General features: G+C 51.6%; 1 protein-coding gene across 4 annotated transcripts; it reads right to left on the reverse strand.

The window, feature by feature from the left end:
- Positions 1 to 1833: 1833 nt before the first annotated feature.
- On the reverse strand, positions 1834 to 17355 carry ENDOU (endonuclease, poly(U) specific). 4 transcript variants are annotated; one of them, XM_029206235.1, is made up of 10 exons: positions 17144 to 17264; positions 12474 to 12596; positions 9840 to 9911; positions 9181 to 9315; positions 8531 to 8702; positions 7949 to 8148; positions 5197 to 5310; positions 4431 to 4537; positions 3568 to 3710; positions 1834 to 2940 (listed from the first exon to the last, which is right to left on the reverse strand). In XM_029206235.1, the coding sequence occupies exons 1-10, from the start codon at positions 17196 to 17198 to the stop codon at positions 2820 to 2822; spliced, it is 1242 nt and encodes a 413-aa protein (XP_029062068.1). In that variant the 5' UTR covers positions 17199 to 17264; the 3' UTR covers positions 1834 to 2819. The 4 variants fall into 4 exon arrangements, with proteins under 4 accessions (XP_029062068.1, XP_029062069.1, XP_029062070.1 ...); XM_029206236.1 differs by having other exon boundaries at positions 2791 to 2940; positions 9840 to 9903; positions 12469 to 12596; positions 17144 to 17198; XM_029206237.1 differs by lacking the exon at positions 12474 to 12596 and having other exon boundaries at positions 2791 to 2940; positions 17144 to 17198.
- Positions 17356 to 18871: the final 1516 nt, after the last annotated feature.

Genomic DNA, 18871 nt, shown 5'->3' on the forward strand with positions numbered 1-18871 from the left:
TGTCTGGTTCTGATTATTTGCTCTATCTCTTCAAATTGTGTTTTTTGCCTTTCGTTATGCAAGCAGATAGGGTAGGGAGTCCCCAGAGAAAGAGAACCAGGCATGGCTTTCTTGACAGAAGAGAAGCCATTTGGGGCCTAAGCCATTCTGTAATCTAAGCCTGGCCACAGTGCTTGCCCTTGAACAGGTCTGAGTATTTAATGATCTTAAGGGAACAAAAGAATGCAGAAACAAAGGACTGTTACCAGGCAAGAGAAGTAACAATAGCAAAGATCAGAAAAAAAAAAAAAAAAAGATAGCAAAGATCAGTGGTAAAAACTCCCCGTTCTGTTTCAGTAGTAAAGATTAGCCTGGGGGCTTCCCTGGTGGCGCAGTGGTTGAGAGTCCGCCTGCCGATGCAGGGGACACGGGTTCGTGCCCCGGTCTGGGAAGATCCCACATGCCGCGGAGCAGCTGGACCCGTGAGCCATGGCCGCTGAGCCTGCGCGTCCGGAGCCTGTGCTCCGCAATGGGAGAGGCCACAACAGTGAGAGGCCCGCGTAACGCACACAAAAAATAGAAAGATTAGCCTGAAGAGCGCAACCACCACATCAGCTGGAAACTGAGGGGTGATGTTGTTGACCTTTTCTGACCCTCAACTAAAGCTTGGACTCTGTCAGACAGCCCAAGCCCCTCCATGAACATGCATGGGCCCTTAGCTTAACACTTCCCCAGTTTTGCTGTTTGGGGTGACACTGCTTTGGGAAAGATCCCCAGTGTTCTCCTTACTGTGGCTGCAAGTGAGAAATCCTTCTTCCTCCCTATCTTTGGCCTGGTTGTCTTTTGGCTCGACACCCACCAAAAGGGGAGCCCCGTTTTTGGGTAACAGTTTTTTCTTGATAGCCAGACACAACGTACCAGTAAAAGAAAGTGCTGTAAATAGGCCTTTAGTAATGTGGTGGTGAGGTGTGAGGGGAGGGAAGGCATTCTGTAGTCCTCTGTAGGTCTGTCCTTCAGTCAGCCTATGCCTCTGTACACAAGTGTTTCTCCCCGCTTGTGCGGAGAGGATGGATGGAAGGGGGCTGGAGTTGGGTAATTTCTCTTCTCCCACTTGGAAGGCTAGAGTTGGGTCTCTCGCTTCCTGTCAGTTAGGCTCTGACAATACCCCAGCAGCTTAGGCTCTGGCGAACTAGCTTCCCCTCAGGGCAGACTTCGTTAAGAAGGACAGAATGCTCTGGAGTATTTCAAAATGGTTTCTTTTCTCACACCTGTGCGGGAAGGCTGAGGGGATTTTTCTCACACATCTATTACGGGAGCTCCTGGAGGTACATTTCACAGCATTGCGCAGGCACCCTGTGACTGGGTCCCCTGGAGTTTTTAACGCTCAGAGCCAGCTGCACTGAACCTCCAGCAGTTATCGATTACAGTTCAGGTTTTTGAACCACAGCCCTGGTTTCTGTGTCTTCCTACATTCACCTGTCTTTCCAGTCCGAGGGCAGCAGTTTGCCTGTGTTCTCCCCTGTCTTACAGATCCAAGAAGAATCGTTGGTTTTTCACTCTGTTCAGTTTTTACTTGTTGTTAGGATGGAATGGTGACTTCCAGGCTCCTTATATGTGGAACCAGAAGCGGGAAGGGCTCTCCTTCCGCCCTTCACATTGCAAGTCCACCAGGTGAATTCTCCACCCGTCTTAGCTAGAGAGACTTAGGTGAGTCAGGAACTTTACCGAGATACCACATCCTCCAGGTCATCCCAAAGAGCCACTAAAGCCAGAAGCATCACTCCCAACCCTGCTCCACAGAAAAGGCTGGGAGACAGACAGTTGAGGGGGGGCCATGTGCAAAGAAGAGACACATTTCAAGTTTTCTGAAATGACTTGAGACTCAAGACTCTACAGCATCGTTCAAGCCTTGCCCTGTGGGACAGCATCTGGTTCCCAATGTGATTAGGGGAGAAATGCATAACTGAGTGAAATAGGGAACCCCAGTCTCCCTGTCTTCCATTCTAAGAGCTTATGCACATTATGGCTGCTGAATTAGACTCAAAATAATTACGTTAGTGACACCAAGCTCTAGGTTCCTTTCTTCTTCTGATGCAAAATCTCCCGCCTGTGAGGGGAACTCTTTTACAAACTATTTGGAATCAAAATACAGCTCTGTAACTGCACGAAGTGTCCACAGTTAGGAAGCTTCTTGTTGCAGTTACCTAGCTGACTACAAAAAACTCAGGCCTGGAGGAGTCCACTGCCGCTCCAGCCTACTCACTGCATCAGCCGTTACCCTCTCGCGGACCCTGTTCTGAGAGGATCTCACCCTAGAAAAGACCAAATACCCACCCTTGATCTCCATAGCCTGATTTATTTGAGGCCCCAGTATGGGGGTGATTACAGTTTGCAGAGCTTTGTACCATAACAGCCATTAGGGTAACCTTGAATTTCTCTCGGCCATTCTTCCTAAGAACAATTGAAAACATCTTCACAGTAAGAATGTCATCAGGTTTGCCTTCTCACCAACCCCCGAAAGAGGAAATGGGGCAAACCCCTTCCCTTTGCATTAAAAGGAAACATGAGGCCTGGAGACCTCAAGGACTTATTCAGGGTTCCACCACCCAGCAGGGCAAAGAGCCATTGAGGGTCCCCACCTTCTGTTTCCAAAATGTTGGAGGACAAAGGTGTGACTGTTTCTCTAATTTGTATCTTTTCTCTCTTTTTCATATGGGCATTTCTGGATTGGGGAGTCCCTCCCCGTCTCCTCCATTCCCTCCCCCTCCAGCGCAGAGCAAATAGCATCTCAGTCCGACAAGAGCTCTTACTGCCCTCCTGCCCCTTTCTAGCTCGAAGCTCTATTGGGTAGGAGACACCACGTAGGCTGTGGTGATGTACTTCTTGCCATTTCCGTAGGTTGACTTGTCCCAGGCATAGGTCTGGATGGCCAAGGGATGTCCACCCAGGCTTAACTGGCACCTGTGGGGAAAGATCAGCAAATCATAGGGACCTGCTTCACTCCACCTCCGTCCCCAAGCTGGAAGGATGAAGTTCAGCCCACGCGGAAGGGCTCCACCCTGTCTTAGCCTCTAAGGGAGCTGCCACAGCTTGCTTCAGCCTCTGCCTCTGGCTCCCCACGTGCAGAGGGCCCTCTCAAACTCTGTCTTCTTTTCTGTCTTCTTAGAGAATACTGCTTCTCATCTGTCCTACAGGAATATTCTCAAATCCAGCTCTAGAGCTGCAACCCCCAGAAATGAAATGTCCGCTTAGGGTTTCGGAAGTGGTTGGGCCCAGAGTCCTCAAATGTTAGAGAAGATGAGGGCCAGTGGTTTCTAACTGTACTCTCTGGGGCTCCAGCGTTCCCCCAAACAGCCTCGGGGCCAAAAAGAGAGGCTTGCAGCCCCAGGGCAACTCCATTTCTAACTGTTTTGTATATTAAGCTCCTGCATACGATTGCACTTGGAGTGCAATTGGATGTGGTTCTGCTGCTGGGATGAAGGTTGGCAGCTACACGACTGATCTGATCAACAGCTTCACGTTCCAAGACAGAAAACCGAGGCCCAGAACGGTGATTTGTCCAAGCCCTCCTGAGCCACCAGGACTTACACTTTGCCTGGCCTGGAGATGAAGCACAGGGAGTAAAGGGCAAACTCAAACTCGGGGCTGCTGCCAATGAAAGTTGAACCCATTTCCTTGTAGTAGCCGTCCCAGCTGAACTGCAAGGCCAGCACCCTGGGGTAAGAATCCCCCTGCGGAGAGAAGGGCGGTAAAGGGGGTCTGCTGAGTGCCACAGTGCGGAGTCGCACAGAGGGTTGGCTAGGATTTGTCGAGGGCCTGTGGGGGTCTGTGTGAGCTTTCTGGGGAGACTGGATTCTTTAAATCGACAGAGGATGCAGTCTGCCCTGCTAGGGTATCTGAGTCCTGCGCACACCCTCTCTCTGGAGCCGCCAGCTCGCATCTCCCAGAAAGGCCACAGTCAGCATCCATGTGCCCGGTGCCAGGGGAGCAGGGGCATAACTGTGGCCCTCACGTGCGGAGGAGAAGGACAGCTTTTTGCCCCCAAATTATTTCCAGGCTCAGGGCAGCAAAGGGTTCTTTTTTTTATAAAAATATGAGAAGTTTAACTCAGACTAGCCAGACTGAAACTTCAGCTGATACCACATTCTAAGGAAATTCAGGTCTTTGGTTTTCCCCTCTAAGGATTCTCCCCTGCCCACACTCTCCCATCCAGAGAGGACGCCCTCTGCCCCCTGCCCCCTGCAGCTCGGGAGCCTTCACTGTTTGGAAGCGTCCTGGCTGGCTAAACCCTCTTTCCAGCAAATAGGGAAGTCCTATTCACGATCCCCGTTAGGCTGCCAAGAGGGTCAGGGTGGGAGACAAGTCTGCCTGTTTGGAATTCAGAATGAGGACAGGACGTCTGGGTACTGATGGCGCTTTTCCAGCCCACGGGGTCAGCACTCAGTACTCACAGGCCCGTCACAGATGTGACTGTAATAGTCAACCAGGCCCTCCTTCTCCTGCATGTAGAAGTGGATCCAGTTATGGAAGCCAGTGACCTTGCCTTTTTTGACTTCACCTGTAATAAACAGATCAAGGTGGGTGATCTGGGCCTCCCCTCCGACCTCTTTCCCCACTCCCGTGCCAAGGCTGTACGCCTTCTCCAGTCTCTTATTCCTAGAATGTCCACCCCAACTTCCCGGAGTCCCTCACGCCCCTAACTCTCACCTCAGAAAGCTACACACACACACACACACACACACACACACACACACACACACAACTCCCATTTCAGCTGACGCCCTTGGGAGAGTTCCTTCTCCCCGCTGACCCTGGGCCAATCTGAGATACTCCTCTAGCCATTTCCCTAGGAGCAAGCCAGACTTGGTGGGAGCCTTACGCTGGGGCAATGGGGCCTCTTTAGGAAACAGCTGACCAAGCCCTGGAAGCAGAGGACCATTGAGAGGTAGACAGCCAGGGCCTCAAACACGTCTCTCTTCTTATGTGTGCACCTTGGGAGCCCCGGTGTCCGGGCTTCTTTCTCCCTCTGATACTCCAGAAGAAACTGGCCCTCAAACATGGCCTCTCAGTCCCCTCCCTCTTGGCCAGGGAGCAGACGTGCCCTGCCCTGCGAGCTGGCTCGACTACTGATTCATCGGTGCTGATGCTGCCCTGTGCCTGAGGGAAGCATCTCTCTTCATCCCTCCAACTCTTTCTTCCCAAGCAGAGTAATCCCACCTGAGAAGACATGTTCAAAGCCACCTGTACGCCCCTCTTCTTTGCCTCTTGAATGCAGCCCAAACCACATGTTTTTCAAGTCGTTGACGAACTCCTGTTCTGTACTGTAGCAGTCTGGGGAGAGGAACGCAGAGGACTGAGGAGAGGGGAAGGCAGGGCCTTCCTGGAAAGCAAGGAAGGGCCACCTGCTCCAGCGTGACAAGAGCCGGGTGGGTTCAGCCAACATGGTCAGCTGTTCGCTCAGCAGCTATCTATGCCGTAGATTCTATGGGGCGCCTGTTTTGTGCCAGGCCCAGATCTAAAGGCTGAGGGTTCATCAGGGAATCACAAGGACAAGATTCCTGTCTTTATAGTTTATATTCCAGTGGAGGAGACAGATAATAAACAAACAATAAACCGTATGATTTCAGATAAGTGCTATGAAGAAAATAAAGCAGATTATCCCATGATGCCTGGAGGTGGGGTTCGGGTGGGAGCTTTTCTAGAAAGGCCTCTCTGAGAAGGTAGCACTGATCAGAGACCTGAAGGGTAAGGAGTCGGCCATGCAAAGACCTGGGGGAAAGAGCCTTCCACGTAGAAGGAACAGCAAGTGCAAAGGCTCCAGGACACCTTGGTGTTTAGAGAGCTGAGGGCCCATGTAGCTGGAGCACAGCCAGCAGGAGGGGAGAGTGGTAGGAGAGGAGGTCTGAGAGGCAGGCAGCTGCCAGCCCATGCAAAGAAGGTTGGAGCTCAGTCAAACCTTAATAATAAGAAAAATAGTTTAGATTCACTGAGTTTGTTCTGTGTACCTGGCACTGTTTGAGTGCTTTCAATCCTCACGTTGATTCTTCATGTCAGGTTGTTACCAGGCGTTCCTGGTGGAGGAAATGGAGGTGGGGAGTGGGGAGGTAAAGAGAAGAATCAAATATAACCCCTGGGCTTTGGGCCTGAGCAACTGGATGAAGTATGGGGTCATTTATGAGATGGGGAAGATGAGGAAGGAGCAGGTCTGGAGGAAGAGGCGGGAACCGTGAGTTCTCTTTACACTAAGTTCTGAGTAGATGCCAGTTAGACAGGCAGGGAAATGTCAGGGCTGGGGATCTGAATTAGGGAGCTATCAACTCTCAACGGTTCACTGCCCAGAATTGTGTGTAGAGGACACTAAAGAGATACCAGGCATATTCCCTCCTTTCAAGGACTTAAAACACAGTTGGGTGGTCCAGTGGTTAAGAATCCGTCTTCCAGTGCAGGGGATGGGGGTTCGATCCCCGGCCAGGGAAATAAGATCCCACATGCTGAGGGGCAACTACTGAGCCTGCGTGCCACAACTAGAGAGCCCACGCACCGCAACGACTGAGCCCACACGCCGCAACTAGAGAGAAGCCCGCGCACCTCAACGAAGAGCCCGCGTGCCGCAACTAAGACCCCACGCAGCCAAAAATAAAAATAAAATACAACAAATAAACATTTTTTTAAAACCACACAGTTGGAAAACAAGACTAAGAACACACGATATAACAGAGAACGCCTTCACAATCTGAATGGCTATAGCTTACCGGGTGCCAGGCTTTCCACTGAGTGTTTTATATGCATGAATCCCCCAAGACCGCATTGCACAGACAAGGCTCAGTTGGGGCCTGAGGGTCAAACGGCCCAGGATCCCTTGCGTCATTAGCAAGTGAAACCAAGTCTCTCTGGCCCAAGGCTATTTTAGGACACACTCCAAACCCTTGACCTCTGAAGAGACTCTGAAAGCCAGCTGTGAGCTGCAGCTTCATAAATGAGGTGGAATGTGAGCTAGAACTTTAAGGATAAGTGGGATTTGGACAGGGAGAGAGGCGAAGACCGGGTGGGTCGTGGAACAGCCTGGACTAGGGCTCAGTCTCGACCTCCAAGATCCTCTCCTGTGTTTACTACAAGGAGAACACCAGGGGGCAGTGCAGGATCGCGCCCTCTTCACAGGGCTTGCTTGTGTGTCACCGGCTTTACCTAAAAACAGTGTTACTAACTCTTAACGGGGCCACCGGAGGATGGAATGCAACGGCTCCGAGCAGAGGCGATCCCACGGCCAGCAAGGGATGACCAGGACGGAGCCACCCCCAGGCAAGGCCCAGCTGCCCGGAGTTCAGGAAAGGAATCTGGAGGACACTAACAAACACACCGCGTGCCAAGAAGTCCTGCGGCCCAAACCTTTTTTGGTCTGATTCACATGTATCTGTATCTGGAGTCTCTCCAACCAGAACCCTTCCCAGTATAACGTCCCCCTCTGAACCTTTGTTGATTTTCTGTTGCTGTGTCCCCAGCAAAAATGTGGAATGGGCCGGCCTCCTTCCTGGACGTAGTGCCAGGTGAGGGAGCAGGGGCAGGGACCCTACGTGCCTGCAAAGTGGTGCTGAGTCCGGGATCAACTCAGGTGGCAGAGGAATGCCCCCGGGGGCTGACGGGGAGCTGGGTGACTCACGGCCTGCGGAGAACCCTGAGGCTGAAGCAGCAAGTGGGGGGCAAACCAGGCTGCTAAGATTAGGTCAAAAGATGGGTTGACTTTGAAGCCGGACAGAGGATTCTTCAGCTCCTGCTTGGGTCTGTGGTCTCTTCTAGGCCCCTCTCTGTCCCCTCCCAGAGGTACACTGGCCTCCACCTAGTCCCCACCTGCTCTCTTAACCTGCCCGCCGTGGAGCCCCCAGGGGTGCCTGGCCCGCTGTGGGCATACCGCGACCTCAGCAGGGCCTCCCTCTCTCTCGGGGCCTGCGGGAGGCCTCACGGCCTCACTCACTCTGCTGGTGGAGGAAGCCGTAGAGTTCCTTCATGACGGCCGTCTTCATAACCTCGCTGAGGAATGTGTCCTGCTCAGCCAGCTGCTGGGCTGTGAAGTGCTCCCTGCGGCCCGCGGCCCGCTGGTAGTTGTCGAGGAGGTTGATGAAGGCGGCGTAGGTCGGCTTGGAGAAGAGCTTCTCATTGACATACGTGAAGAGCCTGGGGCAGGTAGAGGGAGGCCCAGTGAGAGGCCTGCACGCAGAGCAGAAACCCCTCCAGAACTTCCAGGTGCAGGGGCAGGCATGAGAGGGTTGGGTTCAGAGGCAGAGTGGGGACTTCACATACTCTTGGGGACAATGCATGAGGTCCCTCTTTTCTTCCACTTCATCTCTTGGAAGGTCAGTTCTATTCTCAGCCCAGCCAATCCCAGAAACCCTCCCAAATGGATCCCCACAGGTCCTCAAATGGCTTTATCTGTCTCTGGAGACCTATTTTTTCCCTCTCCCTTTGGTCCTGCCTGCCTTGAGGAGAAAAGAGCTGAGGCACCAAAGCGAGCAAAGCTGGGGGAGAGACTGCAGGAAGAGGCTTGAAGGGAACTCACGGCTCTGGGCAGCGGTCTACTTGGTCTCTGGCCTCCGAGGGCGAGATGCACTTTTGGCTATTGAGAACAATGTCTTCCTTCTGGGCTTTGTTGGTATCTGCCCTATAGATCTTCTCAGAGATGCTCTGCGGTTCCCCCTTGGTTATGGCTTCGATGATGTGGGAGAAGCCCTCTGGGAGGAATTGGGGGAGGGGTATTTCAGAGCCTGAGGGAGGCCAGGGGGCAAGCAGCTGTCTGTGTGCATCCCCTCCTGGGCACCTTCCAGAAGCCAGCAGCGGGGGAGAGGGGCTGCAATCAGGCGCCCTAGTGATTGTAGGGCAGGGGCCTAGCGGCCTAAAGGATCCTTAAGTTCAGCACATGGCCTTGCCCACAGAATATCCATGAAATATCCACACTGCCCCCTGCCCCTAGGAAATTTCTCATACTTTGGCACGCATCAGAATTGTCTGGAGGGCTTGTGGAAACAGATTGGTGGGCCCCTCCTCCAGAGTTTCTGATTCAATGGGTCCGGGGTGAGCCCTAGAGTTTCCATTTCTAATAAATTCCCAGATGATGCTCATGGTACTGGTCCAGGGACCACACTGGGAGAGCTGTTGCTCTAGAGAGTTCCTCTGCCTCTGGGGCTATGCTAAAGGGAGCAGGAGACTGACCATGGCGACACAGGCTCTCGAAATCCTCGCAGCAGTTTCCGAACTTTGGGCAGCGGGCGTTGCAGTGGCATAGGTGGTGCTTGTCGAAGGCTTCCAGGCAGCGGCCCCGGCAGGAGTTGGGTGCCAAGTACAAGTCTGAGAGGACAGAGGGGAGGTGTGTCCTGGGCTGACCTCTAGGGGTCGCTCCCCGCAGCGGCCAGGCCGTGCCCACTGCATGAACCCCACCCCCCCGCCCCCCCCAGCCTTGCTTTCCTGATGCTTCCTATTAAAGAACTCCAGGGAAGGAAAACAAACAAGCCTAATTGGTGCACACCCTTCACAGTCAGGAAGTCCTTTCTGGTGCCGAACTCTACTTTCTGGCCTGTTGTTTTTATAATCTTCCCTCTCTAAAAATAAAATCTCTTCCCCTTCCCTGTCGCTCTCAGCAGGCCTCGGACTCTTTCCTGCCTACCCCCCAGGTCACTGAGGCCCTGGGGCTTCCTCCCTCCCAGACCCCAAGAGTCCAGCGAGCTGCTCTCACCACCTCTAGGTGCTGGATTTGGGGTCCCATCTGGCTTTGGCCTGGGCCTGTGGCCGCTCACGTGGCTGCCCCCTCCTCGTCATCCTCTCACGTCCCTCATCTTTACCCCGAAGGCCCCCCTCTGGGGAGGCAGACTCACCGCTAGCCGGGGCCCCCTCCGTCTCTTCTTCCAGCTCCAGGAATGGCTCTGGCTCCTTGAGGTCCTCATCAGCTGTAGGTCAGAGAAGTAAAGTCACCAAACATCCCCGAGGGGCCCCTCCTCTTTATCACTGATTCTCAGTCCTCCCAGCTTCGGGGACAAGCATGTGCAGTGGAAGAAAATACAAAACAGGGGCGAGGGTACTTTGAACAAGTACCAGGTGAAGGAGGAGAAAATCTGAAAATGTTAAGACAAGGGGATTGAAAACTGTTCACAGAAGTGAAAGAACATCCCCAGGCGACAGCCCTCCTCACCATTCACCCTTCTGGTACCCAGTGTGCCCATCTGTAGAAAGGGGAGGTGGTGGGCAGGAGGTGGTCTCTTCTGGGCTGAAAACTCTGAGGTTGGGATGACTTTTATTTAATGTAGATTGATAGATGGATAGGCTTGAACTCTCCAAATGACAAGACCCTCACTTAGGAACATTGCTTACCTGTAATAACTCCCAGAGTCAAGGGTGAACTCCTCCCAGGCCTCATGGAATAAGAACTGTTTCCTGAGATACCAGATTCCCTTCTTCCTTCGCAATTACACTTGGCAATGGCCACAAAGGTTGCATTTGGGAATTAGGCGCATTCAGAAAAGCACATTCCTATTGCTGGCCCATTCCCTTGCCTGCAAGCTGAGTAACTGCAACCTTGGCTCTGGGCAGAGCAGGGTGGAGCGGGGCTGGGGAGGAAGACGAGGGAATGAATGTTGCTGGGGACTCTGAGCTTCTCTCTCATCACGGAGGGGAATAAATTCTACCCCTACACCACTCCCCCCAAAACCCAACACTATTACAAAGTGCTTCAGAATCTGTCAGCGCGGTCGTCAGATAGTATCTTGTGCTTACCATCAGAACCGTGGGGCAGGTTATTCATTCAGTCAAAAAACTTCTCCTGATCACTTGCTTTCTGCCAGGCTGTGTCTTTTGTTTGTTTTTCTTTTTTTTTCAGGCTGTGTTTTAAGTGCTGACAATCCACAGGGTTCTTAACTCAGCCACCGTTTATGCTAAATAGACCTTTGTGAGCTGATCTAGAGTCTCAACCACCATTGATAATATTTTTTCTGTGGGAAAAGGATTCTGAGTTGCACATCAGAGACAGTGATGAAATGGCTGCTAGGCTGAGTATCGTCTCTATCTTGAAATGCCAGCCTGATTGTCCAAGGTGCACAGGCCTCCCTGTGTCTGCTACATGGGGCACAAGGCAGCAGAAAGGGGTCGGCTCGTAGAAAACAAACTTATGGTTACCAAGGGGGAAGGGGAGAAGGGATAAATTGGGAGATTGGGATTGACATATACAACTACTATATATAAAATAGATAACTATCAATAATAAGAACCTCCTGTATAGCACAGGGAACTCTACTCAATACTCTGTAATGACCTATAGGGGAATAGAATCTAAAAAAGAATGGATGTATGTATATGTATAACTGATTCACTTTGCTGTACAGCAGAAACCAACACAACATTGTAAATCAACTATACTCCAATAAAAAATAATTTTAAAAAAAAAGAAGGGGCGTTGGCTCTGATTCTGGCACTGAGTGAGCTCTGGGCCTGGGTTTCCCTGCCTGGGCCTGATGAGCAGAGCTGCTAGTATGTGTGGTGTTTTCTGTGTAAATTGACTCAGCATTCTTTTGGGTGGAAGTAGCTCTGAGGGCACATTGCTGGGCCAGCAGAAACCACTCTTGGGCAAATTAGGAAAAGGTACGCCTTTCTCAGCAGACACAGCTCTTCACCAAGACACATGGCTTAGCGAGAAGGATACAAATTCAACTTTGGTCCAACTCACCTTCTCAACCAGGGGCCCTTGTGCAGTGCACAACCTGCGCAACCACATGCAGTGGTCTTGCTGGCCATTACCTACCATGGGACACAGGGTTTGACGGTGAACTTAGCAAGGCTTCATGTCACAAAGCAGAAGACCATTTATCTGGGAGTCTAAAATATTGGAAGCATCCAAACAAGGGAATTATTCAAAGTGAGTTTTTCAAATTTTAAACTGTGTAGTTGGAGTAGCAGAAGAACAACTGGCTTTTGAGGGCGATGCATGTCCCATTTAACCTCTGGCCTGGGAATGACAGGTCAGAGATGTGCAACCACTCAGTCCACTCGCGATAGGAAGAGTGGTGTGAATTGTCAGTTACTGATGCCATGCGGTCTTCCTGGTGGCATGCAAGTTGGGAAAGTTCACTACCACTTCTTTACTTTTGAAAATGATAATTGGTAATGTAATACATGCTAAAATGATATTTTCATTCTTTTGCTTTTTTTGGGAATTACTTAAATTTTCCAGATATTATTAATCCTGGTAGTTCAGACAGATATTCCAGGTAAACGACATCTACTTTATTTTAAGTTGGGGTTTTATGTTGGAGACATCCTAGAATACCCAGGACAAGTGGTGGCCAAAGCCCTGACCCCCGCTCTGCTCTGGTTTGGGCCCTTTGAGCCCCCAGTCATCAGTCTGGAACCCTGCTCTGGACTGCTAGATGCCCCAGCCAGCAGCCCTTCAGGCAGGCTAGATATGGTCATGGCCTGGCCTGCCATGCCTCCTAGACCCTTCATCCCACAAGGAACCTCACCTGTACACAGGCGCTCATAGTCTTCACAGCAATCCCCGTGCCGGGGACACCGGCGGTCACACTGGCAAGCAGCATCCCGGTCAAATTTCTCATTACAGCGAGATGCGCATGACTCCATTTGGCCTACGGGCAGTAAAGGTCACAAACTTAGCTCTATGGGGATCCTACTCTCCTCATCAAGGCACCCTCTGCAGAAGGGTTCACAGACAGGGGCAGGAGCCCCGCCTTGCAGGGAAGGTCATTGCTAGCTGCCGGGGAGAGGTACATGCACAGCCTCCCATACACAACATAAGCCTCGTCCCCACCACCCACCACCTGCCACCCACTGACTAATAATAGAGACCAGGATCACAGAGTCAGGTGCCAATCGGGGCTAGACCTGTAACACAAATGAGTCAAGAAGCAGGAAGGCAGTAGAAAGAGGTGGGGACGGTGACAAACTTGGGAACGATGCCCTGCCTGAAATTGGCAGCCACTAGCAGCTCCAGCCAATTGTTGCCATGTTGAGATGCAGGCTCAGTGTTGCCAGAGCCTCCAGTTTTTCAAAAGAAGGCTTCATTTCTATGTGAACTTTTCCAACTTTAAAAAATTCAGACAGACCGAAGAAAGAGGTCTGTGGGCTGGGCATGGCCGAGAGGCCACCATTCACCTGTCACATAGAGGCTGGTGAGTCACCTTCGCTCCAGTGATCCCACCTGCCTTCTCCCCTCTGACCTCTGCCTCTCATCCTGTCCCTTTGATGTCTTCTGCTTCTCTGTTCTTCCCTCCCCTTCGTTTGGTCTCCTCTGCACCCTCTTCCCCCCTGGTGTCACGTCTTTCTGTCTCTTCTAGTTTGGATTAGTTTAGCTCAGGGTGGGGAATGAGGTGGGTTTGGGTGAGAATTGGACTTTGGAATAAGATCTGTTATGTAACCACAGACCACATCCCTTACTCCAGCCAAATGGCTTGCAGAAGCCAGCTTTTGGTCACAAGGGGCATAAGACAAGAAATTTTGAAAGAAATGGTACAAACCCACCAAGCACTCCTAGAAAAACAAGCCCGCCACAGCAAAGACAGTGGAGGGGGTAGCTGGCTGGGCGCTCTTTCCTTTCACTCTGGGCTTTAAGGGTGATAACAGAGCCTTTGTTTCCATTTGAGGTTCCTGAGGTTTGGATTTAGTGGGTACTGGGTTTAGGGTCAGGCTGTGGGTTATGGAGAATGTCAAGATCAGAGTCAGAGTCACAGTTAACACTGGAATTTGTATGAATGAAGAAACTGAAACCTAACTGGGGCCCGGGTTGGGGTGGGTTAGGTTTAGATTAAGAGCTAAAGTTAGGATTTGGGCTTGAGTTAATTATTGGTAAAATAACAATTTTGTGTTGCTGTTCGGGTAAGGAAAGGGAATAGGTTTAAAACTGCAGGGTTGAGGAATGTGTCAAGACTAGGAGAGGAGAAATAATCCCAATTTTGCCTTAGCTTAGATTTGGGGTTTGGTCCTGGTTGTGATTCCACACAGGTGTAGCATCGAAATTTAGCCTGGATTGGGGTGGAGGTGGAGAAGAGAGATATGGGTTTAGTCACTGGTTTGCATTCTGGGATTAGGGTTTATACTGTGCTAATGAGGGTGGCGCAGCAGAGAGACAAAGAACCCCGACTCTGGCACCAAACTGCTCGAGGCCAGGATTCTGGTTCTTCTGCTTTCTAGCTATGTGACCTTGGGCAAGTCATTTGACCTTCTTTGCCTCAGTTTCCTTCTCTGTAAAAGTGTGATAATAATGGAGCCCATCTCATAGTCTATTCATAAGAATTAAATGAGTTCATTTTTGTAAAGCACTTAGGACACCACATGACACATAGTAGCACCACTTAGATGTTAGATAAATAAACAGTCAGTATTTCATGCCCATCTTCCAGGTGGCAAGTGTCCAGACTGGCTGGAGCAGTCTTCCCTGTCTACCTACTCAATCTAGCTGACTCCCTCCCTGGGTTTCAACTGGGCCATTGCTTGGGCTGGGGTGTCAGCACATTTATGTTGCTGACAGTTTCTAGCTGACATTTCCGCTATGAGTCTGTGTTCTTTACATCAAAGAGGCGTCACGATGAACCCAGGTCCTGAGGCAACTTCACACGGTGTAAAGGGCTTCCAATGTGGCCAGAAAGGCAGATCCAGTGGATTGTCCCTAAAATAGACCAGGCCCAAGTCCACTTGTCCCTCCAAGCCTAGGGGAACTCCCCCTGAATCTTAAATGATGCTCCCTTGGTGCAACCCAAATGCAAAGACCTTAAGGCGAAGTTTTCAGCCCAGGAGGAAGGCTGTGTCAGCTGCCTGCTCAGTCAGCCTGGCAGTACACCCAGAATCCAAAGGGAGAGAATTCAGACAAATCAGGGCAATGCTCTTAATGGGCCAGATCAGCAGAGTCCAAGGAAGGAATTCACCCCATTCCAGCAGCTGGCACCAGTCGAGAAGGGCTTCAAGTCAATAGTCAGCTCTGTAGAGCTCAAGAGGACACCGCCCCACTGGCCCTGGCTGAGTGGACTTTTTCATCTCTGTTCAAGCACTTTGTCCCCAGTAGGAACCCCAGGCCAGGGATCCTTCACACTTCCCTGTACACCTCACCATGTGCTTCAAGAGGACCTTGGGACTTGAGGGGGGAGGTTAGGAGTGGGAGGGACTTCTCCTCATAGGTACCTCCCCGGGCTGCTCTGGGGACACTCAGGTAAGTGTCAGAGCGTCACCCTGACTACTCACTCCAGCGATCCCACCCGGTACCTCCTGTTCATACAAACACTCTGTGTGCGCCTCGCTCACTAGCCAGGCGCCTGAATCACCGCTCCAGTAATCCTCTACCCCATCTCTCTGACTCTCTTTCTGCCTTACTCCATTTTGGCCTTTCTTCTCCTGGACAGAGGTACCCTCTCCATTCCCCGGGAAGAGCTTGTCACCAGCCCCCATCCCTACACGAAATGCTAAATTTCTCCGTACACTCCAACACTTCAGTATGCCTCAACACCCAGTCCCTAACCACACTGCCCACCAAGAAACTTGGTCCCAAACCTGGGTGTCCCTATATGCCAGCCCTCAGCCCCTCTGATGGTTGGGGACTCCTACATCTGTGCTTCTCTGGGGGTCTCAGGGGCTGTTTCCGTGGACACCTAGCCAACCAAGTAGACACTTCCAGGACCAGATTCCTGCTTCAATTCACTTGAAACAACCAGGGACCTAAGATTGGCTCCCATGCTATTCATACTCTTGCATCTAAGTTCTGAGATGTTGGCATAGGACAGACAAGAGCCGAGCCTCTTCCTCCCACTTTAGGAAAGAAGGAGGCATCACCCACTGGACCCTCTCTTCCCCATCAGTCCCACAGCAGGATCAGACCACCAGCCCCAGGGGCAAGGGCTCCATCTGCCCTTCTGAAGCCACCTTGGCCTCTGCCCTCAGGGATGTCCCCCAAGGATCAAATGTCTCCAGTTGCTCTCCTCTCCTGAGACTGGAATGCCTCAACCCCACACCACTCCTTCACAGTAAGCTAGAGGCTCTCGCACCCTCCCTCACTCCCTACCGAGAGCTCTGCACCACCCCGGGCCCAGCTCTCTGCCATGTGTGCTGGAGAGGGGGTACACGATCCCATCCAGCGTGGGAGGCCTGGGAATGGCTTTCCCCTCCAAACGTTTTCCATTTAGGAATCCTGTTAGGGGTCTCCTTATCCACAATCTGACTGGAAATGATTCCAAGAGTAAATTTTATGTTTATATAAATTATTTTATATAAATAAATACTTGTTATATTACTAGAATTAATATGTTCTAAATATACTTACAAATATTATAAATGATTTTATATGTATTTATCTTTATAATGATAATCAAAGACCCAATTTATTGAGATCTCACTCCATGTAGGGGGCTTCTTGTACATTATCTTATTTCACCCTTACGACAGTCCTATGTAGGAAAAACCTGAGTGGGATTCTTTCTCCTTGGGCAGAGGATTCCCCCCACATCCCTCAGCCCAGCCCCCTCCCTCGGCACTCTCCCTACTCACCCAGCAACCACTAGTGACCACATCAGCGTCCGCTCTGCAGCTGCTCAACAGGGAAGTGTTACCATCCTTAACCACGGGTCCTACCCCTGCATCGCTAGTACCTGGGGGCCAGGACCCTTCTCTGCTTTAGGTCCTCTAACACGGGACAAGGCTGATTCCTCTGACCACGTGACCTGCCTCCCGGTCAGGGGCTCTTCCAGTTTCCCCGGACCCTGCCCTCCTCCTAAGCCTTTACCCAGGGAAAGGTCCCACGCAGACAACTCACCTACCCCCAGGTAGCAGAGGAAGTGACCAAGGGCGACCAGGCCACTCAAAGCCAGTCGGCCACAGCCCAGCTTTACGCTATAGTGGCCCCAGAAAACAAAACCTTGGTGAGATCAAAAGTCAGGTTGGACTAAGGGATGCTTGGGGCTCATCTTCCAAGTCGTCAAGAAGGAGCTTCCGTGACATCGGCCCACCAGCTCTGCAGCTCCCTTCACAAAACCCAATCCACTCCAGAGGCAACTCCTGCCTCAGACCAGGCTTGGTCTAAGGTGTCCGTGGCTTTAGGACAGAGCTGGCTCTCTCTCTTCTCACTACCCTCACACTCTCCCAAGTACCCCAACTCTTGGCAGGACTCCTGTCATCCCCACCAGTAGTGACTTACCAGCCCAGGCCAGGCCGCAGAGCACGGCCACTATCAGGGGAACACAGGCCTTCATGGTGTCCAGTTGGAGGCCAAAAGGGGATTGGCTGTTGGACTTTCACTAAAGTCAACGTGAATATCACAGCTCCCAAATGAGCCTTGTTGCCCAGGCTGATCCTTTTAAAGACATCAGAACTTGTGGATCTGGTGCCTCCAGATCCTTCCAGGTGGAAGGAGTGGAGAGTGGGTAAGCCCAACAGCTGTTTGAAGCCAGAGGCGAGGGAACTAAGCAGGCAGGCAATGCCAGATGTTTAGAACAAGGAGTGCTAGCTCTTTGTAGCTAGAAAATAGGTCATGCAAGCAGGCACAGCAACTTGGGTCTAGTGGGGGGGAGAGCACTCATGAACTCATCTTTGGGTGATGCCTTTCAAACATCCACCTACCTGCAAGCCAGGGTCTTGACCTTCCAAGGGCCTCAACTGGCTCCATATTTGAACTCCAGGTGCTCAGCATGAGGAACATAGTAAGAGGGTCATTATGTGTTAGACAAACAGGAAGTGCTTCAACAAGCTTTGGGGTACCAGAAGGAGCGATCTAGGAGGCATAGGTCAGAAACAAGTGCTGTTCTTACTACATCAAGCCACACGTAGCCACATCACCCTTGAAATGTCACGCAAATGGGCCTTTAACCTCTTACTGAGTCAGCATCTCAGGTTTTGCCTCTTTCAGGTTCTCCCAGGCTCCAGGTTTATGAGGCCTCTTAAAGGCAGCCAAAGGACCATCATTTCTCTCCTCCCTTCATCCCTCTTACACTCCTCTCCCCCAGGGACCCCTCCCCAGAGAGAGACAAGGCTCTCAGGGCTCCCATCTTCCCAGGTCTGGGAGCAGAGATGCAGCAACATAGGGCTGCCAAGTTTTCCCTCTTAATAAAGGTAAAATGTTCTAAGTAAAATGCCCTTTCCAGAAAGAGCACTGCATGGAGATTCTCAGGCCTCTCAGAAAGGAAGTCTCATAGAAAAAGGCAAAGCTGATGAACAACTGAGACCACGCTGCAGTAATTTTTCCTGGGGTGGAGTCGGGGTGAGCACATCCTCCATCCTTCTTTAACAGTGGAACTTTCTTCCTCTCTCCCGTCTTCAGTTTTCCCATCTTTGAAACGATGGGGTTGGAGCTAATGATCCCTTCCAAGTTCTCAGATTTTAATTTTCAGGCCCCCCAGGGTGCACAGCTGCAAGGTGGGGCAGTCCCCACCTTGCAAGGGACTCACACCACCAGCACAATTGCCTCACCATTTTCTCCAGGAAGGAAGCCCGCTTAAAGGGAGTAGGAGCCCTTTGTTTGCATAAGTGTCATTTGCACAACCGGAAAGCGGAGGTTGAGCCACTGCCAGCCAGGATCCTCACCCTCCCTGGACTTGGAGCACGGGGACATATCCTGGACCCCAGGTAGTTTAGGGAATAAAGGAGAGTGTCCCTGGCCGGGCAGGAAACAATGGTGCCTCAGAGTTTGGGATTGGAAGGTCTGTCCCTTCCAGGGTGGGACCCTGGGTGAGGCCAAACCTATCAGGGTGGGAGTGGGGTCTGGCCAGGGTTGCCCTGGTGTCCAGCTGAACCGACTGTGGGATGGAGTTTCAAGGGTGGGAGCGCTTCCCTCCATCAGGGGAGTTTTAGGTCAGGAGCAAGGCTGGGAGCTGGGGAGACAGTTGAAACTGACCCCACAGAGCCAGATGGGCCATCTGAGGACCGAAGT

Source organism: Monodon monoceros, unplaced genomic scaffold, assembly GCF_005190385.1.
Source record: "Monodon monoceros isolate NGI ecotype Baffin Bay Population unplaced genomic scaffold, NGI_Narwhal_1 Super_Scaffold_6, whole genome shotgun sequence".
NCBI lineage: Eukaryota > Metazoa > Chordata > Mammalia > Artiodactyla > Monodontidae > Monodon > Monodon monoceros.

Bases quoted from the DNA above. Each gene is read 5' to 3' on its own strand.
- ENDOU (XM_029206235.1), bottom strand. From the start codon at position 17,198: ATGAAGGCCTGTGTTCCCCTGATAGTGGCCGTGCTCTGCGGCCTGGCC. The intron at 12,597-17,143 runs GTAAGTCACTAC...TACTGCCCGTAG, and splicing joins CTGCGGCCTGGCCTGGGCTG to GCCAAATGGAGTCATGCGCA. The intron at 2,941-3,567 runs GTAAGTCCTGGT...CTTTCCCCACAG, and splicing joins ATCTCCAGGCCAGGCAAAGT to GTGCCAGTTAAGCCTGGGTG.